At 40.4% G+C, this 23,665-nt stretch overlaps 4 protein-coding genes across 7 annotated transcripts; 1 reads left to right on the top strand and 3 right to left on the bottom strand.

Annotated features, from left to right (window-relative positions):
- Window positions 1–890: 890 nt before the first annotated feature.
- LOC137608857 (uncharacterized) lies at window positions 891–3,377 on the bottom strand. Its single transcript, XM_068335446.1, has 3 exons — window positions 3,361–3,377; window positions 2,544–2,666; window positions 891–2,303 (listed from the first exon to the last, which is right to left on the bottom strand). The coding sequence occupies exons 1-3, from the start codon at window positions 3,375–3,377 to the stop codon at window positions 1,181–1,183; spliced, it is 1,263 nt and encodes a 420-aa protein (XP_068191547.1). The 3' UTR covers window positions 891–1,180.
- On the bottom strand, window positions 2,320–8,289 carry LOC137608951 (uncharacterized). The gene is made up of 2 exons (XM_068335596.1): window positions 7,714–8,289; window positions 2,320–5,704 (listed from the first exon to the last, which is right to left on the bottom strand). Exons 1-2 carry the CDS (start codon window positions 7,719–7,721, stop codon window positions 4,162–4,164), a joined length of 1,551 nt encoding a protein of 516 aa, XP_068191697.1. The 5' UTR covers window positions 7,722–8,289; the 3' UTR covers window positions 2,320–4,161.
- A 610-nt stretch (window positions 8,290–8,899) lies between these two features.
- lmbrd2b (LMBR1 domain containing 2b) lies at window positions 8,900–17,448 on the bottom strand. Of its 3 annotated transcripts, none has more exons than XM_068335144.1 (18): window positions 17,296–17,448; window positions 15,383–15,591; window positions 15,197–15,309; window positions 14,862–14,963; window positions 14,612–14,779; window positions 14,284–14,494; window positions 14,123–14,197; window positions 13,928–14,041; window positions 13,445–13,628; window positions 13,157–13,338; window positions 12,934–13,067; window positions 12,561–12,666; window positions 12,392–12,489; window positions 11,864–11,967; window positions 11,729–11,775; window positions 11,381–11,495; window positions 11,182–11,308; window positions 8,900–10,991 (listed from the first exon to the last, which is right to left on the bottom strand). In XM_068335144.1, exons 2-18 carry the CDS (start codon window positions 15,554–15,556, stop codon window positions 10,928–10,930), a joined length of 2,118 nt encoding a protein of 705 aa, XP_068191245.1. In that variant the 5' UTR covers window positions 15,557–15,591; window positions 17,296–17,448; the 3' UTR covers window positions 8,900–10,927. The 3 variants fall into 3 exon arrangements, with proteins under 3 accessions (XP_068191245.1, XP_068191244.1, XP_068191246.1); XM_068335143.1 differs by having other exon boundaries at window positions 17,173–17,305; XM_068335145.1 differs by lacking the exon at window positions 17,296–17,448 and adding an exon at window positions 16,092–16,487.
- A 559-nt stretch (window positions 17,449–18,007) lies between these two features.
- On the top strand, window positions 18,008–22,654 carry ppp1r3b (protein phosphatase 1, regulatory subunit 3B). Of its 2 annotated transcripts, none has more exons than XM_068335146.1 (3): window positions 18,008–18,253; window positions 18,995–19,131; window positions 21,220–22,654. In XM_068335146.1, exon 3 carries the CDS (start codon window positions 21,230–21,232, stop codon window positions 22,058–22,060), a length of 831 nt encoding a protein of 276 aa, XP_068191247.1. In that variant the 5' UTR covers window positions 18,008–18,253; window positions 18,995–19,131; window positions 21,220–21,229; the 3' UTR covers window positions 22,061–22,654. The 2 variants fall into 2 exon arrangements, with proteins under 2 accessions (XP_068191247.1, XP_068191248.1); XM_068335147.1 differs by lacking the exon at window positions 18,008–18,253 and adding an exon at window positions 18,874–18,894.
- The last annotated feature ends 1,011 nt before the right edge of the window (window positions 22,655–23,665 follow it).

Below are 23,665 nucleotides of genomic sequence, written 5' to 3'. Positions count from 1 at the left end.
ACAAACTGCCTTGAATTAGATAATGGTTTCTGAATCAATCGTGTGATTTCTAAATGATCTCAATTATCCTCTTTGTCCTAAAAAATTCCTTGCTCTGATGGGATATTTCAAGCGGGTAGCGTCCCCTGCTGGTCACACGGGCCCAAAGCAGCCACTCAGTTTATTCTTGTATCAGGTGAAATCTGAAAGTGACGTGGCGAGAGTTCCTGATTCCCTAGAAGTAAAGAAGGGATGTGAGCTTTTGAGTTTGACTTGGGATCTTCCTCTTTCCTCATCATCACCTCAAAGAAAGATACATATATAAAATTTAACAGTCCAGATTCTGGTGACTCTAGAAATAAATAATGTACCTATTAGTATTTTTGATGCAAATAGATAGATAGATAGATAGATAGATAGATAGATAGATAGATAGATAGATAGATAGATAGATACATAGATAGATAGATAGATAGATAGATAGATAGATAGATAGATAGATAGATAGATAGATAGATAGATAGATAGATAGATAGATAGATAGATAGATAGATAGATAGATAGACAGATAGACAGATAGACAGACAGACAGACAGACAGATAGATAGATAGATAGATAGATAGATAGATAGATAGATAGATAGATAGATAGATAGATAGATAGATAGATAGATAGATAGATAGATAGATAGATAGATAGATAGATAGATAGATAGATAGATACTTTATTAATCCCAGAGGAAATAGATAGATAGATACTTTATTAATCCCAAATATGACATTTGCCATTTTTCTCACATTACCGATTAATCAAGTTACAATAAATCTGGTATTAAATGCTGAATTACTGATTTTTTTAAAAATTGAGAACAAAACTAAATAAGATTGTAAGCAGATAGTCCTTCTGCATCTCAGAATATAATCTGGTCTTCATCTGGAGTTTCCTAAATTACCTTTTTGGACCTTCTGGATTTTATGATGTAAAAAACCCCATGGAATGGTCAGACTTTGTTGTTCAAATCAGAGGCCAGTGTTCACTGATCAACAATCCCACACTGTCATTTACCTCAAACACAATCACTGATGAAGAAGAGTGGAGTTAGTTTTTATTATCTTATGAACTTATTCTTTAAACATCACACATGAATAAATGAAAGTCTTGTTTTCTGCTCACAGTCTTGTAGGTTATCACGTTTCTACATCAGCTGCTTTGCCATTGCCGTACGTAAAACAGCGCATCTCTGATTCCTCGAACTCTAGCTGTTCGATTTCTTATCTCCTGTAGTTTCTGGACCTTCTCTGTGTCTCTTTTCTCCTGCATCTTCTCAATCAGCAAGTCGAGGTGAACCAAAGTGGACAGAGAGTCCGGATTCAGGGCGATCTGCTCCAGTCTGATGACATGTTGGAAAGACTCTTCGAGCCACCGGTTCATTTGTTTGTTTCTCATGGAGTCGGTCAGTCTGATACGCTCCCTGAGAACCTCCACGGTTCTGTCCAGCTTCTGAGGGGTAGTACTTCTCAAGAACTGTGTGAACTCTTTTATTCCATTTGTTGATACTCTATTTGCACATTGCAGGCTCACAGTTTCGTATGTCCTGTCCTGATCCTGGCAGTTATTAAACAGGAAGTGAACAGGTTCATTCTCTTCATTTTTAGCACACTTTACTTTCGACACTTCGACAGTTTTCAAAGCATTTCTTGGTGTCAGACCATCAGAGTGTGTGATTAAGAGAACCGTTCTGTTCTCCATGTCGTTTCCAAAAAGAGACTGGGCTGAATCATACACATATCTCAGTCGGTCACTCAGTCGGTTTTCACTCGCCTTCAGCACTAGGCCTACAACGTTAAGCTTTGAAATTCCATCATGTGATCGGAACAAGTCAAATAATATATTTCTCATGCTAAAATCACGATCAATCCCTCTGGTGTCTCCGTATCCAGGAGTATCGATGATGGTCAAAGAGTAAGGCAGCGTCAGGCCTTCAAAACCAAAGATCTGGTACACGATTACATCTGATGTCTGACTCTCCGACTGACTTCTCCATCTGCTTTCATCCTCTACGATCTGAAACCAGACGTTGTCCTCCCATGTCACCCCCATGGTGTAGTTGAGCAGAGTGTTGATTAGAGTAGACTTTCCAGTTCCTGTTTCTCCCACAAGTAAGATGGTCTTGTGTAATTTCTTTGGATTTCTTACACCAAGAGTCACTCTTTTTAGAGTTCCATCAGTCTCCTTTTTTGGTGTCAGCTGGTAGATGGAAGGAGATCCTGAACGAATGCATTTGCTTTCAGAGATAATTTGGTTAAATCTGAACGAGGCGATCCTGCAGAACACAGATAAATTCATATATGAGTGAAAGAATGAAGTAAATTCTTGAAAGCCGTTTGTAGACCGGTTTGTATCTTTTAAATGCTTTATGAAAACTTGTTTTACAAAAGTCTAACACCTGATATGTATTCACATAATTCTGACTGTCCAGACACAGGAACACGAGGAAAAGGAAGGACACACACACAAACGACTGAGCAAATTTAATAATGACCGTACAAATATGGAGGCTTACCATGAGGTGAGGCGCAAAAAGGCCCAAAACAGGCAAACAGATTTAAGAATAAACTGGCAGGAAGACCAAAGCACCTGCAGTAGGTAAAACAGCCAGCTGTAGAAAGAGAGAAGGTACTGAGGACTGCCAAGTTATACACTATGTAAAGTACCTATCTTCCTTTTAAAATTCCAACCATCCTTAGTTAACAACAAAAACACAATATATTACTGTAAACCATTTCACTGTAAGAATCTGGACCATGTGTGAGACCTTTTACATGTGCAGAGGAACACAGAACAATCATAAAGATGAGATGCTATCATCATGATAACAATGCAGGTGTCATCCATCAATGCTCATTAATGATGGGTCATTATTATTATGATCATGACCCTCCATGAATAAAATGAGAAGAGGCATATAGATAAGGGATCCGTCCATTTGTTATCATTCTGTCACATTGGCCACCTTTGGACTAAAGGTCATTCTTGGACTGGGTTTTGCTTTCAGTCCAGATGTCAAGAATTTAGTGCTCTGTGTAGTAATGAGGATGCAGCTGCATGTTCTGCAGAAACAGAGCAATACTACCAGATGTGGTAGAGTGTAGATACAGAGTATAGCAACACACAAGAAATGGATAAAACAAAATGATAAAAGTAAATAAATTCCTGTAAAAACACACAGTACAATTTACTAAAAATGCCAGAACAAAAAATATAGTTTGATTACTCCACTCCATAGTAAATACAGGTTACATTTATATCAGCCAATAGACAGTCTTGTACAGTGTATTCAAACTCCAATAACAGCAGAATGAACAACCTAGTTTCATTACCAGGGACAAAACTTCATCTTGTTTTCCTGGGAATTGGTTTCAGAAATAATGGTAGAGTATTGCGTGTTTATTCATTGACTCAGATGTTTATTGAAAAGAGAACACGGAAATGCCTTGAGCAAACCGACTAAGTCAGGTTGAGGTTTCAGTAGTGATTCAGACAAAACTACATCAGTCAAGGAAAACAATCACTTCCCCGAAATCATCATGCAAAACAGGAAGACACACAAAGAAACCAATGATATACAACTTAGGGTTCATAAATGATTCAACGTCATCATCATAAAAATGTAGTATACTGTATGTGTGACATCAGAATAAATCACAGATGTGTATTCGACTAAACTTACATTTGAAAAATGTCAGTCGTGGAATTATTTTGTTCAACGTGATTTAACAACAACAAAAACAACTTCAAAATGAAACACAAAAAATGTTCAGAGATGCAATCAACCATTCTGCTGAGTGAGCAGCAGTTACTGGCTGCTTCCTAGCAACGCTCTGGCTGAGATGTACTAGTCTTTTAAAGGGGATGAGAAAGTAATTGTGATTTGCTTAAATTATTAGAGTATATCAATGATTAATTTAGAGAGTGAAAACAAAACCTTTTTAATCTGCACTGTTTAATTACCAGAAGGCAGTACGTCACTGTCTAACATAATTGTAGACCAGGAGCCGCAGCTCAAACACAAACTTCTGAGTTTGTGATTCAGACGAGCAAAGGAACTGTTCCCAGTTCTCTGATTGATGCAGTGGTATCATTACGTACCACAGAAAATTATTAGTTGTGACACCGTTTTTTTAAACAGGAGAGATATACTGCAATCCTCCAGTTCCCATATATTTAATCACTCTATGTCTCATCTCTTCCATTTTCTGGACTTTCTCTGTGTCTCCTTTTTCCATCATTTGGTCTATGACAAAGTCCAAGTGGATGATGGTGGACAGTGAATCGGCACGAAGGGAGATCTGCTCCAGCGTGACAAAGTGTTGGAAGAACTTCTCCAGCCAGCGGTCTCTTTCTTTCCTAGGTTCCTCTAGTTTCTTTTGAAGTTTTTCTAAACGACCAATTTTGCTATCACATTCTGCCTTATAAGTTTCATACTTCCATTTCCTATTTGTGTTGATTTTCTGGACTTTTCTTATTTTGTCCACAAAAATCCAGTTTTCTTTAACATGAAATTGCACGTGACACTTTCCCTTGCAAACTGTACAGCGGCTTAACCTCATGACCTCGCAGCATTCTGGGTGCAAGGCGATGGTGCATCCTGGGTAGTGACAGTTCTCCTCACAGATGGTGCAGCAGGTCGCTCTTCCTCTCACAGCTTCTCTTTCTTTGTAGACCTCATCCACTTCATCAAAATAATTCTGTTTCTTTATCATCTTTTCTTTGTATTTCTTCAGGGATTCTTGAACCAGATGGATCTCTCTCTGCTGAAATTCAATGATTTCAACTCTCTCCTGGAGGCTTTGGACGCATCCTATCAGTTGGATTCGTGCATTCAGGACGGCGACGGTTGTCTCCAGGCTCTGAGGGGTAGTTTTTTCCAAAAAGTGTGAGAACTGCTTTATTCCTTTTAATGATACCTCATTTGCATATTGCAGGTCCTCTCTGTATTCCGTCCTGTCTTGATGCTGGCAGTTATCAAACAGGAAGTGAACGGGTTGATTCTTCTCATTGCGGGCACATTTGACTTTTGAAGCCTCGAGGGCTTTCAAAGCATTTCTTGGTGTTCTTCCATCTGAGAAGGTGAACAGGACAACAATATTCTTCTCCACATCTTTTCCGAACAACGACTGGGCCGAATCGAACACGTACCTTAGCCGGTCATTCAGTCGATTCACACTCGCCTTCAGCACCAGACCCACAGTGTCGACCTCGTGAATTCCATCAACTGATTGGAAAAAGTCAAACAATCTATCTCTGATGACGACATCACGTTCTATCCCTGCGGTATCTCCATATCCAGGAGTATCGATGATGGTCAGCGAGTAGGGTAGAGTTCTTCCTTCAAAACCAAAGATCTGGTACACAATCACCTCTGATTTCTGACTGTCTGTTTCACCTCTCTTCTCATCCTCTACTATCTGAAACCAGACGTCATCCTCCCACGTCACCCCCATGGTGTAGTTAACCAGAGTGTTGATCAAAGTGGATTTCCCAGTTCCTGTTTCACCAATGAGTAAAATGGTTTTATTTGGCCTTGCAGCATCTTTTTCACCAAGTGTCAGTCTTGTCACACGTCCGATATGTTCCTTCCTTGGTGTCAGCTGGTAAACGGTCGGACACCCTGAATGCACCAGAACTTTGAAGATAACATTGGCAAATTTAGATGTTGCATTCCTGCAGAAAAGTAATGGCACCAGTTAAAAGCTTTTTAACATACAAAGAAATTAATATAATCACTTTTCTTGCTGACTCCAAGGTCTATGCAATTAGTCAAGTGTTGTATTTAATTACTCGTTCCATGTTGGTTTCAGCCATTTGATGTCTAGGTGTCACTGACTAATCATATCTGCTATGAGTAGAGACTTAAATGTATTTATTTATAATGTATTTATTTATTTCCACTAAATGATAATTAAATTACTTTTTTTGGAATGACAGCTGTTCATTGTGACAACTCTACCTTAATGACTTCCTTTCCTCGGTTCGCCCTAGAAAAGTTCCTGTGCAACTCAGTCTCTCTAAAGGGAGATTTAAGCCTGACTGACAAACAAAGATCCACTCCTCAGATGTGATTCTAATTAGCAGCTTCTCGTGGTGACACATCAGCAGGTTTATCTTTAGTAAAATCTGTGCGACATCTAATATGGACTGGTACTTCAAGCGTCAAACCTCTGTCCTTTCCCACACTCTTTTAGGAGTTAGCTTTAAGTTTCATCCTCCACGGGTGCTCTTCTGATGTTCCAAAATAAAGGCTTAAAATGACAGGTGAATCTGCAGCTGCCATCAGGGTCCTTCACTTTGGACGGACGGATGCCTGGGTGGAGTGACATCACTGTGATTGTTGATAACTTGTAGATTAATCTCCTAAACCTTTATTCTCTCTTAAATGTGAAATCCAAAATCCTTCTGAGAGTCATGCTGCTGATGGTTGTGCTCAGACGTAGGAGCCACACTGGTAAATCTGAATATTTAGGCTGCATGTTTAGGCTGGGTCATGTAATGCGGTAGGTGTGTGTGTGTCACAACGTTTGAAAAGTGAAGGTCCTAGCTCGCTGGCGTATATATGAGGAAGTTGGGTGAGCTCAGTGGGCATATTTCTGTTGAGCGCATAATTGGAAGTTGCTGTATTCTTTACCAGTTGATGGACTAACAAACCTGTAGCATTGGAAGGAATAAATGTACCAATGCTGACACAGAAGTGTTTGAGTTTGTTTCTTGGGATACGCGTCTTACAGGGAACAAAGAGTGTAGCCCACAGTGGCCCTCAAATTACACACGTTCGTTCATTTATTTATTTACTTATTTATTTATTTTTGTGAGTTACTTAGTAGTTAGTATTTTCCCATAGGGAGGTTGGTTTGTCATCAGGCAGTGACAACCTACATTGAAGAAATGGCCCAGACAATGCCAGAAGCCTGAGAGAAGAAGTTGAGGTCCCTGAACCGGTGTAGAAGCTTAAGAAATGACCAGAGGAGCTGTGATAGGTCGTCAGAGACTGGAGACTACCTGTGGACAGGTGGGGGGGCACAGATACCTCCAGGACAGACCACCATTCAGAGGGTTTTCCAAATTTATGTAAAGTGACTAACTTTGAAGTACACGATCACCGGGGTGGAGCTGATGAACTCCACCCCAGACAAGCAGTGAAATGGAATGTGTTTGAAAACAGTTCTGACAGCAGTGACAGAGGAAGGATTTTCTCCACATACAACAGGAAGGGTTTTAAACCTGAATAAAACATTAAACATTTGTAATCCACATTAAATGATGGTTAACATATTTGATGTCTTTCTTTCTCTGTACCGAAAGTCACATGCCTGGCCGCTGAACCCAGAACATTTTGGATAGGGCTAGCGATCAGCCCACATATTTGAGTAGCAGTACAAAAATACCTCAGGTTGGATGTAAAGAAAATAAAAATACCACACCAGGTCCAGAAGTAGGTAACAGGTAGATTAGCTCTAATCAATCAGCTAATCAGATGTAAAGTCCAGTTTCAGTACTGGTAACTTTAATACATTGTACTTGCATACTTTTACAGACATAGGAATAGTTTCACATTCTACATTCAAGTATAGAAAGTGAATATTTCCACCTGATCCTGCCAGTATTACATCACTATTCATACAGGGAGTACACCTGGTCTGGTATCATACAATTTCCTTGTAACAGTCTTTACTCACTTTGCCATGGTAACGCCTTTGCGGTTCTTGGGGTTGGAACTGCTTGTAGGTTCTCTGGATGAGATGAGATCAGTGTTCTTAGAACATCACTATGGTCATGCAAAAGAACATCATCTACTGTACGGACTCTAATAAACATATTTAAGAAGTAGAATTATCTGTCCCCAGGGATAAAGGTGAGTTTACACAGGACATTTGAACACCGAAACTGAAAATGAAAACCCAGTTTTGGGTCCATGTTGTTCTGATCAAATTTCATTGTACATATTCGTACATGCACTTTCAGCCACAGAGTAAAGAAGATGAAGAAGAAGAATGAAACCGTTTATCAATGAAAGTAAAAAATGTTAAAACCTGGCATATCTGATGTACATTGATAACAAATGGCAAAAAAATAACAAAAGACATGGTGAGATCTATAAGGCTAAACGTTAAAGATAAAAGTAAAGCTCAATGAACGCAGAAACAATGCAGTGACAGTGATACACCAGATACAATTTCTTATGCATGCAGGAAGCTTAGATTGTGTTAGTCTATGTTTTTTTGGAAGCTCCAAACTATTTAATCCTGATCTTCACATTTTTCTAAAACATTCTTACCTGTCGTGGTCCTGAAACGTTCTGACAATGAGAACAAAATCTGTTACTATCAGCTCAGAGGGAGGACCTTCTCTGGTCACATGATTTCACAGAAACATACACTGCACAGGAAACAGCGTACTGAGCTCTGTGATTAGAGAGGGTCTGTCTTTATCAGGCCAATAAAGACTTCCTTATCTCACTTTCTGTTTCACTGCTTAAAGAAAGTCCAGGAGTTTATTTGAAATCAAGATCTTTGACAGAGTAAAGGTTCAGCATGAGCTCTGCTCAAAATGAGTATCTGCCTGATAATGGGATGTTTTTTTCTAGTCATTGTACACACAAAAGTGGATTAGCAGATTATATTTCTTCTTCGTTTTGTCCCTTCTCTTTGTGATACCTTCCTCATAGTCTAGTTAGAGAATCTCTGCAAAAGCAACATCTTTGAGGCTTAAACTAAATCTGCTGCTCTGAGATGTGATTTAATGCCTGAGCAGTGGATATATGCAATTTCCTCCGGGATTAATAAAGTATCTATCTATCTATCTATGTGACAATCCAGAAAGAACAAGTGTGGTTCTGTATAAAGTACAACACGACAGCAGAAGTTATAATAAACAGGACAACACTTTTTATCTATTTTATTGACACGTAGCAAATCATACTCCACTTTTTTCAATAGTTCACTACAGTAAACAACACAGAGATCAGCTCATCATAGATTGTAGATGCGTTGAGATCAATGGATAATAAATACATAAATACTTCACCAGAATATTCAGCAGGGCTGGAATCACTTTGTGCCTCCTCAAGATGATCATCATCACCACCACCACCAATCACCATCATTATATTAATACAGATAATATACATATGTACACACTCAGTCACTATCCTCAGCTTAGTTTCAGACACTCCCAACTTGTTTTCAAATGGCTCAGCTGAACCTGTCAGCTGGATTTCTTCATCAACACCGGAGCTACAAACTATACATTAGAACAGGAGTGACCTGTAACCTCATGTCAATGATTTCCCGAAGACACTGCACTCTCGTGACGACAAGCCGTTCGACACCTCACTGATCAACAGTTCCTGTTTCTATTCTGATGACACACTGGTGATGCACAAATTGGCTCTTACATCGTGCGCCCGACTTCTCAGCCACTCAGCATTCATTGGTGAGGTGAATCATCGATGACTCGTCATCAAGAGATCAATAAATCCACAACATTTGAGAAAAAAAAAAAAGCATAAATATCCTTCATTAAACTTGAGATACATGCCAGTGAAGTCAGATCGGGTTAAAACAGTAACAGTTAGGCTCAGAAGCTGCCTGACAATCACACACACAGAATAGAAGTGTCATTTCTCCAAAACATTTTATCTGAATAATTAAACTGAATCAACAGCAGTGAGGCCTGAACCTATAGCTTTATCCAACACTACAAACACAGACCATGTTTGAATGTTTGAGCTACAAAGGAAAGAAGGTTTCTGCGTGCTCGACATACAGTATAATCTCTACAAATACTGGTGTCCCTCCAGAAAGTCAGTGTTTTATCTGAAATCATAACACACACGTTTCTCTGTTTTCCTTGAGGTCTCAGTGTCTCCACGTAGTGTTGGGAATCATTTTCATCCATTCCTGATTAGTCAGGAATGGCTAACACTGGGCTCAGGCTAGACAACGTTTAAAATCTGGTTTGAAATCCTGTAGGAGAGAAGTCACAGATTCTCTCTAATTTAAGAATGGAATTATGTTTTTTTTATTATAAAGTTAAGTTAAAGTTTTATTTAGTTTGTAAGTTTTTTGGCACTGTTGCCCCTTTTGGATAAAGGCAGCTAAAGAGGTAACAGGAAGTGTGGGAGAGAGAATGGGGAGAAGACATGAGGCGAATGGCCTGAGATGGAATCTAACCGACCACTCAAGGACCATAAACCTCAATACATGGAGAGGGGGGATTTGCCCCAATGGCACCCCCCAATGTTAACACAAATCTCATGGACCAATGCTCTGGATCATGTGATATCTGTCACATGTTTACATGGGGAAGCAGATGTAAACAAAATGGAGATCAACTTCTTGCGGCAACGCCCATCAGAAAAACAAGTTCACCAAATGTCTGTTAAAACATCATTTTCAATCTTGTAGTTTGTGACCATCTGAGATAATCTATGAAGATTCTCCTGTGTCTGTTAAAACCTGATTGAAAACCTGTTAAGATTTTAAAACACCTGACTTGTGAGTTGGGTTTAAAATCTGAACCAGTGTATTAACTCCAGACGTTGGACATGTAACAGATGGTGAGCATCATCATCCACTTCCAGCTTAGTGTTTCAAGAAATATTACAGGTTTATGACTCATCATGCAGACCTTTGACCTCCCTGGTAAAAAACTGTCTGATGGCTGCAGTTAAAGTGATGCCGACATGCAACCGCTCTGAGCATGCTCAGACAGAGCACCTCAGGAGGATTTTTCGCAACATTAATAGTCCTTCAATAGATATCTTACAGGTGCTCCGTTGTTTTGATTTCCATGCATCCTGAGAGATGAGGGAACAGCCCGTGAGCTGTATGATGGAGGTCATGTGATACATTCACTTGAAATCTGACATTGAGCGTGCTCCAGTTCCAATCAGACGTCATCGAATATCCGACTGCGAGAAGATGATATGGATAAGTAGCGTCCACCTGCATGTCTGAAAGAAAAAAAACAAACCACTGGAGCTGAAGCCAGGAAAAAAATGTTTCCCCGCTTCACAGGTGGATTCAGCAGGTCCACTGTCGTTTCAAGAGTCAGAACAAGGATGACCCACTGAGTACATCTGTGGCATTCGTACAGGATGATAAAGCACAATGATGCACAACGACATATTAGGGTGTGTTTACCTGCCAGCCTGAGTGTCAAGAGGATCGTCCGTCAGAGAATCGTTGCTGAAGTCTAAAGGTTCGGCATCCTCCAACAGCTCGATGCAATCCCTCTCTGCCCGATTCCCAGAGCGAGAATATTTAGCCTCTGTTTAACAGATGACACCATCGTCAGTCGCCGCTATGTTCTGCCATAGAAACAGAAGCGGTGTCAACTTACGTCTGTTGTTGATTGGTGTCACGCTGTCCGAATAACTGGTCTCCTTCATTTCATGGCTGGTCATGTTCCTCGCTGAGTAGTCCTCTCTCTGGTTTCCATAGCGCTCCTTCCATTCCTGCAACACACAGATGAACCCACAGATGAACACAACGCTTACTCTTCTGCTCTCTGGCGCCCTCCTGAGGACACATTGGCCTACATCTCACTGAATGCATTTCAGGGTCCTCCTGAAAAATTAGTGAACCAAATGAACTACTGAGGAGCTCAGAGAAGACACTTGGTGACACATCATTGGGAGCCTCAGCCTTAGACCAATAGAATATTATCATGAGATCATTTGTTACTCACTCTCCGTCTGTTCTCGCCATCTTCGATTCGTTGACGCTTCCTTTTCTCTGTGAAAACAAATGTTTCAATTACAGTTAGACGGTCTGTGTGCTGTTGTCCAGTGCCGTGTTACTGCTGTCGCCTGTGAACAGTTACCTCGTCTGATCAGCTCCTTGCCCTCGTCGATCAGGTCAGATGTCATTTCACTGTCGCCCATGAACTGCTGGAAGCCCAACAGGTTGAGGCAGCGAGTCCCTAGACTGAGGAGAGTTGATCAGGCTCATGTTAACAAGAAGCAAGGAGCAGGTCACCATAGCAACACCGACAAAACATCCGTCAGTCTAACATTGTTTGTGGGTTAAAGGTCAAACGCTGTAGAATGCTGATGCACTGTTTTACTGTCAAGCTCCAGATATGATTGCGCACTTAAGTCGATTTTTTAGCTTTCCCTCAACATGGAGGTGATGTGTGAGGCGAGTCAATTATGGTGTGTGACATCAGTACTTAACATGCGTGCACTGCTGCCTTCCGATGTCTGCAGGTATTTATAGAACTGAAACTTACTACAGATTTATCCACATAAATTAGATAGTGATGCTGATCTGTGCTTAAGTTTTTATTTTTTACCTGTCTACTAGTGCTCCACAAAAGGGAAACAGCATCTGCTGCAGATCTGTGACTCACCTGAAGTAAGTGGCAATGCAAAGGATTACGATCAGCATAGGATAGTAGATGTAGAATCCATTAGCAATGAAAGAGAGAACATGCATCGATCCCATGATCTGAAAGGAGAAAAGCAGACCGATGAGCAGACGAAGGAGCCACAGCGGGATGGTGGAGAGAGGAGACTTACTGAGGTGTACGCCGTCTGCTCCTTCGCCTTGTGGGAGATGGCCGAGTCCATGTGGATCAAACCCAGGAAATTCAGGCACAGAGGAGGTGTCAGCCGACAGAAAAGCCTGCAAAAAACATACATCAAACCTGCACTTACAGAAACCGGTTCCGGCTGTTAATGGTGACTATTTCAGCCAGTGAGGTTGTGAGGAGGTCATGTGATCACCAGCCTTTATCTGACTTTTCTCCAGATGTCTACAAGGTTTTTAAAGTTTCTATCATTCATTAAAAATAACAACAATAAGCCAAAATGAAAGCATCTAAATACAGAGGTCTGCTCATTAAGTTTCAGTCTAAACTCAATACTTCCTGTTAATTGGATCCTGACTTACATGCCGCTGAACTGCAGACTGTAGGCGTCGGTCTGGTGGTGTGAGGCCAGGTAGTAGTAGTTGAAAACCCGAATGCGGAACACGGTTGAGTAAACGCAGATACACAGGAAGAAGATGGTGATGAAGCACGCCATCTGGTAGAGAGAGTGTTACCATGAAACAGTCTGACTGACTGGAACGGGTTCTGTCTGGACTGTTCTGTTCCACCCCACCCGCGTCTCACCTCGATGTACAGGTAGTTGTAGTCTCTCTCAGCCAGCTGGATGAACACGGCAAACAGAGACAGGACAGGCTGGGTGCTGAAGAAGGTGCACTCGGACCAGACGACAGCCACGCTGAACAGGGTCAGGGCCACGGACAGCAGCCGGTAGAGCCAGCGCTTCAGGAGACACTCCCAGTACCACTCTGTGAAACCACAGCCACAAACCATCAGATCACATGACCTTAACTAAACTTATAACTGTACTAGAAGTAATCGGAAGGTCAGGCACGCCAGCTGTATGTAACGTACCTACAGCTGGCGTGTACACATATCTGCTCAACCAGCCAGCTGGCTCAGGGGACGGGAAGCTGTGGATGAACTGGTGGCTCAAACTGGATTCGTTCTTGGATACATCCTCCAGATGTATGGCCTGCTGCAGAAGGATCTGCCACTGGACTTTAGTCCTGTTGTGTCTCTGAACCGCATAGATCACCTTGACAACGAACAACACAGGACACAACTTAAATAACTGGGTTTCCACAGGGCTCATGTTCAGGATCACTACTGTTTTCTGTTGACATACATTGTCCTTAGTATTAGTCTCATTTACCCTTGTGAATTGAATGGACCAGACAAAATGGTGGCTGTCAAGCAGATATCATATACAATGACAAACCAGAAGTCACATTCATTTTTTTTCCTTCAACCGAAAGAAAACAATGATCACAGTATCCTCTGAAATCTGTCAAGCACAGAACCTTTAAAGGTGAAGATAGAGCCGACTTCTCTCACCTGCTTATGAAGTTTCACCAGGCTCCTCTCACTGGGATAAGTGTTCAGTTTGTCATCAAAGTCCTCATAGTCGTCCATGTTTCTGCCCATCTTCTCCTGGTAATCCACCGGGCACTGGGGGGGGGGGCACAAGATGTACCGTAATTTTTGGGCAAACACTGAGTGTAATTTGTTTTATCCTTGCATTACGCATACCTTCCTGAGAATCGTGTCGACACACTTCCTCAATGGATGGTTATACTTGATGGCTTCACTGACTTTTCTCACCTCCTTTAAAGAAAAAAAAAAGACATCTCACAGTAAAAACACTGAACCACCAAATAAACTGAAAGTTCCACAGCTGATCCCCCCCTCACCTCCATGGTATCCTCCAGGTTCTCCTCTGCGTCTGCCTTCTCCGTCATCAGCTTAGACGCTTTGAAGTACGTCTTGATGAGCATGTGTTCATGTCTGGAAGCATTCCAGTAGGAGCGAGGGATTTCCACCAGACCATAACCAAGCAGGAGCACCAGGAGGAACAGACCCCAAGTGTTGGCAGCTGTGATGCCGATGGTTTGGAGCTCATACCTGAGTCACACAGGAGGTCAGGACATACTGCTGTCACTAGGACATCAGCACTTTTTAAAGAGGTGATTAACAAGGTGCAGTCAGCCCACTGGTGTTGTGGAGATGCCTTCCACTAACCAGGACAGGTGCCACGTAGGATGAACAGCCACATATATGAGCAGAGAGCCAAAGATGAGCAGGTAGGTCCCGTAGTAAATGGCGTTCTCGATCAGCGCCGTTTTAATTTTCCCTGTGATGGAGAAGCCACCGGAGCGAGCGTACGACTGCATGAAGGGTAGCAGCAGCCTGAACAGACAACATCAGCAATCATGATGGAATAGGAAGGTACAATGGAAAACATGCTACAAACATTCAGCGTCATACACACCATGTGAGACACTGGGACGTCCAGTACACCACCCTCCAGAACACAGGCATGATTCCATCAGGGATGTAACTCCAGGGCTTGTGACAGGGCTTCACTGTGGTGCTGCAGAGGGGGAGGAGACAGAAAAACAGGGTTACCGTAGAAACACACCGACAGAGGCTAATCCTACCATTTAACCTGAGTCATAGACCCTCATGCTGATGGAGAGAGTGAACCATTGTGGACATTTACACTAAAACACTAAGAACAAACACAGTAAAGGTGTCCCGCAATGTGGTTTCTTCTTCATACGTTATCATTTTCATGCGTCAGAAGATCCTGTGTTGTTCGCCAACCTTTTAGTGGGTGTGACGGATGTGTTTGCCATCATTTGATTTGGCATTGATGGGCTGGTGGTGGGAGCAGAGGTCTGATCCTCCTGGTCAATCTTGCACTGCTTATAGATGGTCTGTAACAACAACAGTGGTCAGGATCTCGTCTTTAATCTGATCAATAGGTGACTGACATCATTCGGGACTGACCGTGCTGACGTCCAGTGGTAAAATGAAGACGATGAGGAAGCACAGATACCAGGCCAGTAGTGTGCCAAACAGCACCATGCGCTGTTGTTTCTTGAAGTCTCCATAACGGTGCAGCAAGACCAGCGCCAGGAAAAACACGACCACAATCTCGATACCCAGAGCAGCCCCACTCATCCTACCACAACTCAGCTCAGCAGATTGACAGAAACCTGCAACAGATGAAGTTCATGTAATCCAATCTTTTTGTTTTTGGACTTTTTCAAACCAAGAGAAGGAAACAGAGCTCCATGAATGGACAGTTTTTGCATCATCAAGATTTATATGTGGGAATTCAATTGTGATAATTGACAGAGAGATGAAACTAACAGTTGATTCTCTACCAAGATAAAACCAGTGGGTTAACATGTTAGCTTCTCCGTTAACCAATGGGCTAACTTTGTGCTAGCATACCCAGTAGGCTAAAATCAATGATAATGAGATAATAGGTGTCTGTCAAACATTGAAAGGCCTTTGTTTTTTTCTACAGTGAGGATGGGAGTGTTATCTTATCTGCAGAAATTTAGACAATTTAATAATGGCAACTTCAGAGGCTCCATGTTGCATAAATGTTCTATTAAATCAGACTTATTGGGAGCAATCAGTAGAAATGTGTTCTCTTTGAGTGAGGCCAGTTAAGTAATCCATGTTATGACAAGAATACTGGACTGACAGGATTTTCAATCTTCTTCTTCTTCTTTTTCTTTCGGCTTTTCCCTTCAGGGGTCGCCACAGCGAATCAATTGCCTCCATCTAGCCCTGTCCTTTGCATCCTCTTCTCGCACACCAACTACCTTCATGTCCTCCCTCATTACATCCATAGTCCTATACTCTTGGTGCTCCTCTTCTCTTTCTTTGTGCGAACGCACTTTCCTCCTCTCCTTCTTCGACCAACAGTAATCCAATTTCCACCGGCGCCCTGTAGGTCAACAGCGCCGATGGCGGTCGTTGTTTACACAGGTCTCGACCGATCCAGTATGGAAGTCATAGGTTTGATTCGCATCTTTGATTTGGCAAAAGTTTTACGCCGGATGCCCTTCCTGATGCAAACCTGACAGGATTTTCAATATGAGGCTAAAATAAGTATTAGCAAGTCTGTGCTACTGAAAAAGCATAAATGATTAATCCAAAATCCTTGCCCTCCAACATATTCAGAGTTCTGAGAGTGGCATATCTCTAATACCATTATAATATCTCTGATATCTTGTTTGTAACCGCAATGAACACGGAATTAATAAATACCAGATGATTTTGCCATATTGAAACAGCAACAAAAAAAGGTGCGTCTAGTCGATATTACGCAGTAGAAATGAGACCTATAGTTAAATTAACCGTGATGAGATCACCATGACAACGTCACTGTGGTTATTTTAACAAATCATGGAATCTGCTCCAGACTCATCAGCCATTATGCAACTGCTACAGTGAAAACCCTCCTGAATGGAAAGCTGTGAAATCAGTGAATTTAGCCAAAATGTTAACAACAGACTTCCTGCTGTTATGTTTTTTATTTATTTATTTATTCTGTCAGGCGACTGAGTGGTCGGCTGTGAAAGCTTGATCACGTGACCAAACAGACGCAGGCGTCCGGTCTGAAGTGTTTTGACTGGTGGCTACCACACCCGATGCGTGACGGGTCCAGATAGAACCTCACAGCCGGTTGTTTCCGGTTAGACGTGTTATCTTACGTTTGACAGACAACGCAAATAAGTCAAATGTCGTCACATCACTGTTTTTAGGGCACAAGCACACACCTGACATGTCATTAAGACGTCCTTATAACCGGATCGGTCACGTCAACAGCCATGTTAGCCAAGCGAAAGAGCTAAAGCTTGACAGCTAAGTAGAAGTCATGTCACTGACGTGTCGAATCTTACCGACTTTTATCTGTTGGTTTAAGCTGCTTTCAGGTCAAAATACGTCGTTTAATGTTCTGTCCGGACGTTAATGGAAGAGTATTTCCCTGTTTAACGTTATTATAATCTGTTTCCTGACTGCTTCGTTGGATACATCGCTTACATCCTAGTTTTCTCTCGGGAAACGACAATGACGTCAGAACGAAGAATACAGAGGTTCTGCGCATGCGCATTGGATAATGTGGATCTTCTTTTGTTTTTAGTTTTTTGCAGCTTAGGCGATGCGAGGCAAACTACCGCCCCCTAAGGGTAAAAAAAAATGATTCAATGCGTTTCTTTTAATGTGCACAGTAAAGAAACAGTTTCCCTGTACAATTAAAAACTTATTTTGCCATCCGCACGTAATGCCACCCAAAAAGAGTATAATATCGGACCTGTCATCACCATCTCTGGTCAACTTCGGCTATTTCAGAATGTCCAGATGAGAGTTCATTGTAACCAAAGATGGCAACGTTTGCAGCTACAATCGATCTTAGATTAATGTTTCACTCCTGTTGCCCCACATACGAGCAAAAAAGACTATTTTAAGGTCAAGTTTCATGAACTTGCACTTTCTCATCTTGAATTTCATCACTCGGCTCCTGACAAATATTTACACAATCAGTCACTACAAACTGTCACTTATCTCAATATCTTGATCAGAATTCAGGCCAAAACACATCCTGTGTGCTGAAATGACATCATGACATAAATAAATTTGTTATAAACACAGATGTTTCAACCACAGTACACAGTATACAGACAGAGAGGGGCTTCTCAGGTCCAGACGGAAACCAAGGACACATCACAGTAGTTCTCCTGTTTCACAGGGTTGTGTTTTGTGTAATTTACTGCCTGTGGGTCTGAGAGGACTTTGAGTAATTATTTGACATATAGGATCTGTTCAGGACTTTTGCAGTCATTCTGCGGACCGAAAATGGTAATATAACACCACTTCTCTGTGAAGGAAATAATAATGAATGAAATATTTGTATTTATTTTTATTTTCATACCTAACAATATCATGATAATAATCCAATAGTACTCAACAATTCTAAATCATACATATTCATAAAATAAGTCTGATACATATGTTTCATAGTTAAAAATATAGGAAGTCTTTAAGTGAAACATATAAATATGATCTTGACATTTTTATCTTTTTTCACCTCTGAAAACTCACAGTCCTGTAGTGAACCAACAGTTTTATTCTTAAATGGGTTTTAAAGTATAAATGTGACAAAAGCAGGAAAATAGAAAAAAAAATGAAAATGATTCGTTACTTACAAAGCAGGAAATGTTTTGTTAGTATCTGAGGTATTTAGTAAAACTGTAAAATATAAGTCCACATTATCCTATGCCAAGTAAAAATGAGATAGGTATACTGTATTTAAATTAGCTAACGTCACATGGTAAAAATTGTGATACCTGTTTTCAGTAAATGAATAGTATTTTGGCTTTATTATTATTATGCGGTTTTACTAAATCTAAGTGATGGTAAAATAAATTAAACTAAGAAAGACTAACATTGTTAGTATCTTGAACAAACGCAGGGATAAGCTTCAGTATTAGCTCGGACCAGTGAGTCCACTCACCCGACCCGTCGATCACTCCGTCACGGAGCTCTCTGATTGGCTGCTGGCAGGTGTTCACGTGAACTCACTTTGGTCTTTGAATCCAGGAGACAACACACCGACTTCAGAATGAGAGGAAATGCAGACGTGAGTGGTGCAGAGGAACCCAAACATGAACTGCTGGGATCCATAAACTACGTCCCTGTTATTGGAGAGGCCGAAAGGTGGGCGTCACGTGCTGCAGGTAAACTTAAAAATCACCGTCTGTGTTTGGAGGGGCTTCAAGTTCCGTGTTTGTAGGTTTTAAATCTGAGTATCCAAAACGAGCTGCTGCAGATGCATCATGATGTTTAAATAGTAAAATATTTGTTGGAGAGGTGTCAAATGGCATTTTGAAATGAATGAGATGGTATTAAATCCCAGATTTGCAGATATCACTTATATCAGTGGTATTGAAGTAAGTGGAAACCAGTACACCAACAACCCATTAGAAAATGACTGCAACATAAAAGCAAGATATCAAGCTATGGTAAAAAACAAAACAAAACTGTGGAATTCTCAGTGCAAAGACATCACCTGACAGAAAGATCGGCTTATTTTATATCTAAAAAAAAATAAATATCTGCATTTGAATCTACTTCTGGACATTGCTGCAACAAACTTATTTACCTCAAGAATTGCTTACATGGATGTTGATACTGTGTTTTCTTTGTAAAAAAGATGATCAGTTTCATCTGAATATGAAACGGATTCATTTCTTATTTTTCAGTTGCCCTTTTTGTGCCACATTTTAGAATGTTTTTTTAAATGATACTTGATACCAAATGTGATTAGTATTTACAATAAAATTGTTTTAGCTCATCGTAAAAGTACAACAAATTGTGCATATTTTAAACCCACTTATTAGCAAAATATCATATCCATAATGTAAAAATCCTTAACTTCTGAATTTAAGCCATGTTTAATTGAATTTAAAAGGTACTTCAAACTCTGTAAAGTAGTCAACAATAGGATACCTTTTATTTAGTTTAATTTACATTGAACTTTCTACTGAATGAATCTGTTGTGAAAGCAATATACTGTAAAAATATGCTTTCCATGCTGCTGTTTTGCAAATTGGATAATCTGGTAATCTGATTGCATATAAATAAAGTTTTGTGCTGCAGAGTTTTTGCTACAATAATTGTGACTTTTTGTCAACTCACGTGTCCCTGTGGTGTCCATTTGGAGCTCATGGTCTTTAAACATGGCCAACTTTTGTTCAAACATGAACAAAAGTTAGCCATGATGTGACAAATATAAATATTGCAATTTATATCCCAGAGAATTTAAACAGCCGAGATTAGCTAAAGTTAGCCATGACTCCACAGAACAATTTAATTCAGTGTGTTTTGGTGCTGCAGCATTGTTTTGGTCTAACTTCTACATTTTTTTGGTCAGTAACTATTTTAATAAATGAATTAAGCCTTGTTGGCTGCCATAACCATAAAACCACCACGAGAGCCTTTGAGATTATTCTGGTACAATCTGAATGGTAGGACAATAGCTGAGCCATATTTTGTATGTAGCTGGTCAGGAGGCTATACTGGACAACACATACCAGAAGCTTCAACCAGAGGCCATAAATCTTGCTTCAGGTCGAACCTCAGGTCACGTGAAGGAGGAGTGAAAATGCTTAAATTAGCGCATAGTTTTAAAAGTTTAAAGAATTAGTGAGAATGTTTGCACAAAAATTAATCCTCAGCATGTTTGCACAGACAAGACAGTGTCAGTATGTTTGCACAAAATCTACTGAGTGGATTTTGATGGAATTCAAATGTAAAAAAAACCAAACTCATTATACTTGGGATTGGATATGGTTAATAGTGGAGGATCAAAGGAATTTGTTTTCACTTTGATTTGTATTGCAGGTTTCAGGCTGCTGACCTTGAAATTGTGTGATAACAGGAAAACTGCACTTCATTCGCAGTTTGTGCTCTACCCCTCTAGTTTGTATTAATGTACAAAAAACTTGTGCCAACAAAATCAAAAAATTTCAAAACTTGTGTATTGTACTGGTCCTTTAAATCATGTGATGGCATCATGTGTTCATGGATTGGCACATAAAGTTGGAGAAAACCAGATGTTCTGCATTACAGTTGGCTAAATACAATTTGCAACTACAGAAATATTTCAGACAGCACTCGGAGGTTCTATTAAAAACTAAGTTGATTAAGAGTAAAAAGAGCTTTGTCATCCATCCACTCACCCACCCTGTATTTAGTCATAGAACTCAATATTCTGTGGGACTTCGAATATCAGTTCTTCTAACAGATATGTCTTCTCTCTCCAGTGTTGTCACAATGCCGATTGACATGGCTTTACCTCTGTACTTGTCCAAAGAGGGCTTTGTCTACAGGACGTCTCCTAAAATATGCAAGCCAGCGCTGAGGTTTCAACATTCGTGCTGTGTTGATCCGACAGAGGATGGACGACCCTCCAGGAAAACCAAGAAGCAGGTGACGTTTGCCGACCACAGAGGAATGTCTTTGACCAGAGTGAAGGTCTTCTCTGAGTTCAGCGACCCCATTGACATCCCTCTGAACATCCAGGAGCTGTTCAGCTCCGCTCTGACTCTCACCACTGAGGAAGACAAACTGGTGCTGGACTTCACCCAGCCATCCTCAGACTACCTGCGCTTCCGTCAGACCCTAGAGACCAACCTGGTCTGCCTGGAGCATTGCGTCCTGAAGGAGAAAGCAATAGCAGGAACTGTTAAAGTCAAAAACGTGACCTATGAGAAGTCCGTGAAGCTGCGCGTGACATTTGACAGCTGGAAGAGCCACACAGAAGTGAACTGTCTGTATGTGAAGGACACCTATCCCAGCTCGTATAATGATACATTCTCCTTCCAAGTGTCTCTGCCTGATGAGCTGCGACCCCACGAGTCCATTGAGTTTGCAGTCTGCTATGAGGTGGCTGGACGCGAGTACTGGGACAGCAACCAAGGTGAAAACTACAAAGTCATCTGGTCGTCCATGAAGAAGAACCATCAGGGCCCCTACACCCACCACACAGGGTCCGGTAACTTAGGAATTCATTTTGACCGATACGGCAGCCCCACCTGTTCACATGGACTCTTCCCCGATTGGCCGAGTTATGCAGGATATGAGAACAGCGGGCCGTACTATTGAACAAGAACTCATCTGGTTCTTTTTTTTAAAAGACACCACGAAACTTTTTAATGTGTCGTTCCACATAACAGAGCAGCAGGGCTGAATGGTTATCGAATTTAAGACCTCAAATGTGATTTGATCTCTTCATGCTCCAAAATTAGAGCCATGTCTGACTCTGGTCATTTGACCTGAATGATCAGGGTTAGATCAGAGATCATGTGTTTTCTTACATATATACATGCACTGCATCATTTTTGGCAGTTTTTGCCTGCATTGATTTGACCCCTAGCTATGGCCAAATCACGTATCTCGTGAGCCTAATAACGCAGAATTAGTGGATTGACTGGAACCACAATGGATTAAATAGATTTGATAAACCAAAACCGTCAGTCTCATTTGATTTTATCTTTCACACCATTGGCCCCACACAACTAATACGTGTGATGCCATCATCCGATTGGAATAAAATTAGATGCTTTAAATTATTTCAATGTACTGACATGGTGTTTGTTGATGTTGTGACTCCCTGAATGTCTGCACATGCTCAATGTTGACATGTATGAACACGCTGTAAACGTAATTTGAAATGTTCAATAAAATTTTGTCCTTTAAGATCTTGTGATATTTAAGATTTCATAAAAATGAACAATAACAGGTAACAGGTAATTGATATTTTAGCAGTTTTGTTTAATGAGTTGATTATATGATTTCAATTGAAAGACACGTCTTGTTGATTCTCTTGGTTTATCTGCAAATTATATTCTTTTGCTATAAGTATATTTTGTTATTGCTGTCATAGTATAGTAGTTATGCTTGTCACTTAAAAACTCCTGGTAAAAGTTGCCATATGTTTTCAGTGATTTACCTGTGTACTTTCTACATCATAGGTAAAACAGATGTGCAGACACTCCCTTATAGAGCTGTTCTCATTTTCAAAACTAATTTGTATGTTAAAGCTACCGCATCAAGATGTTCCAAAATATACACTAAGTTAATTAATGTGCAATAATTGCTTTATTTAATTTTTAACTTGAGATGTATATCTGTCCTGCACACTACTTTACAAAAGTAAAGTAATATTCATTTAGAGGTTAGACAAAATACCCAAAATAAAGAAAAATGGGCTAATAAAATACAGAAGATAATGTTTGAGGTGAACTATTATATTTGATCCATTTTATTGAAACTGCATAGCTTAAATAGATGAAACAATATATTTGCAAGATTACTGACCGTTTTAATAAGATTGATTTTGTCTATTCTACAATGAAATATGTCTTGGAACAGCAGTTTCTGTGTTTCATCATCCATTTCCTGTCCGTCCTGAAAGTGGTTCCCCCGTTTTCTCCTTTCATCTACTTTATTTTTCTTTCAAAGGCTATGAAGTGTTTTTTTGTTTTTTTTTGAAAGACAATTGTCCAAGATTAAAAAAACCCAAACACGATATTTTCTGACCAGAAGATGTTCATATTCTTATTTATATTTATTGTGTCCAACAGATGGAGACAGAGTCTACGTTTGGTTTGGACGAATGGACACAAAAACAGGAGAACGAACTCGATATACATTATTTAAAGCGCCTTAATTTTCAAAATCTGGTTAAATATTCACATGAAAATCTTC

The sequence above is a fragment of the Antennarius striatus genome, chromosome 15 (genome assembly GCF_040054535.1).
Source record: "Antennarius striatus isolate MH-2024 chromosome 15, ASM4005453v1, whole genome shotgun sequence".
Classification (NCBI taxonomy): Eukaryota; Metazoa; Chordata; class Actinopteri; order Lophiiformes; family Antennariidae; genus Antennarius; species Antennarius striatus.
Note: the sequence above shows the minus strand (reverse complement) of the source record. Positions and strands in the feature narration are given on the sequence as shown.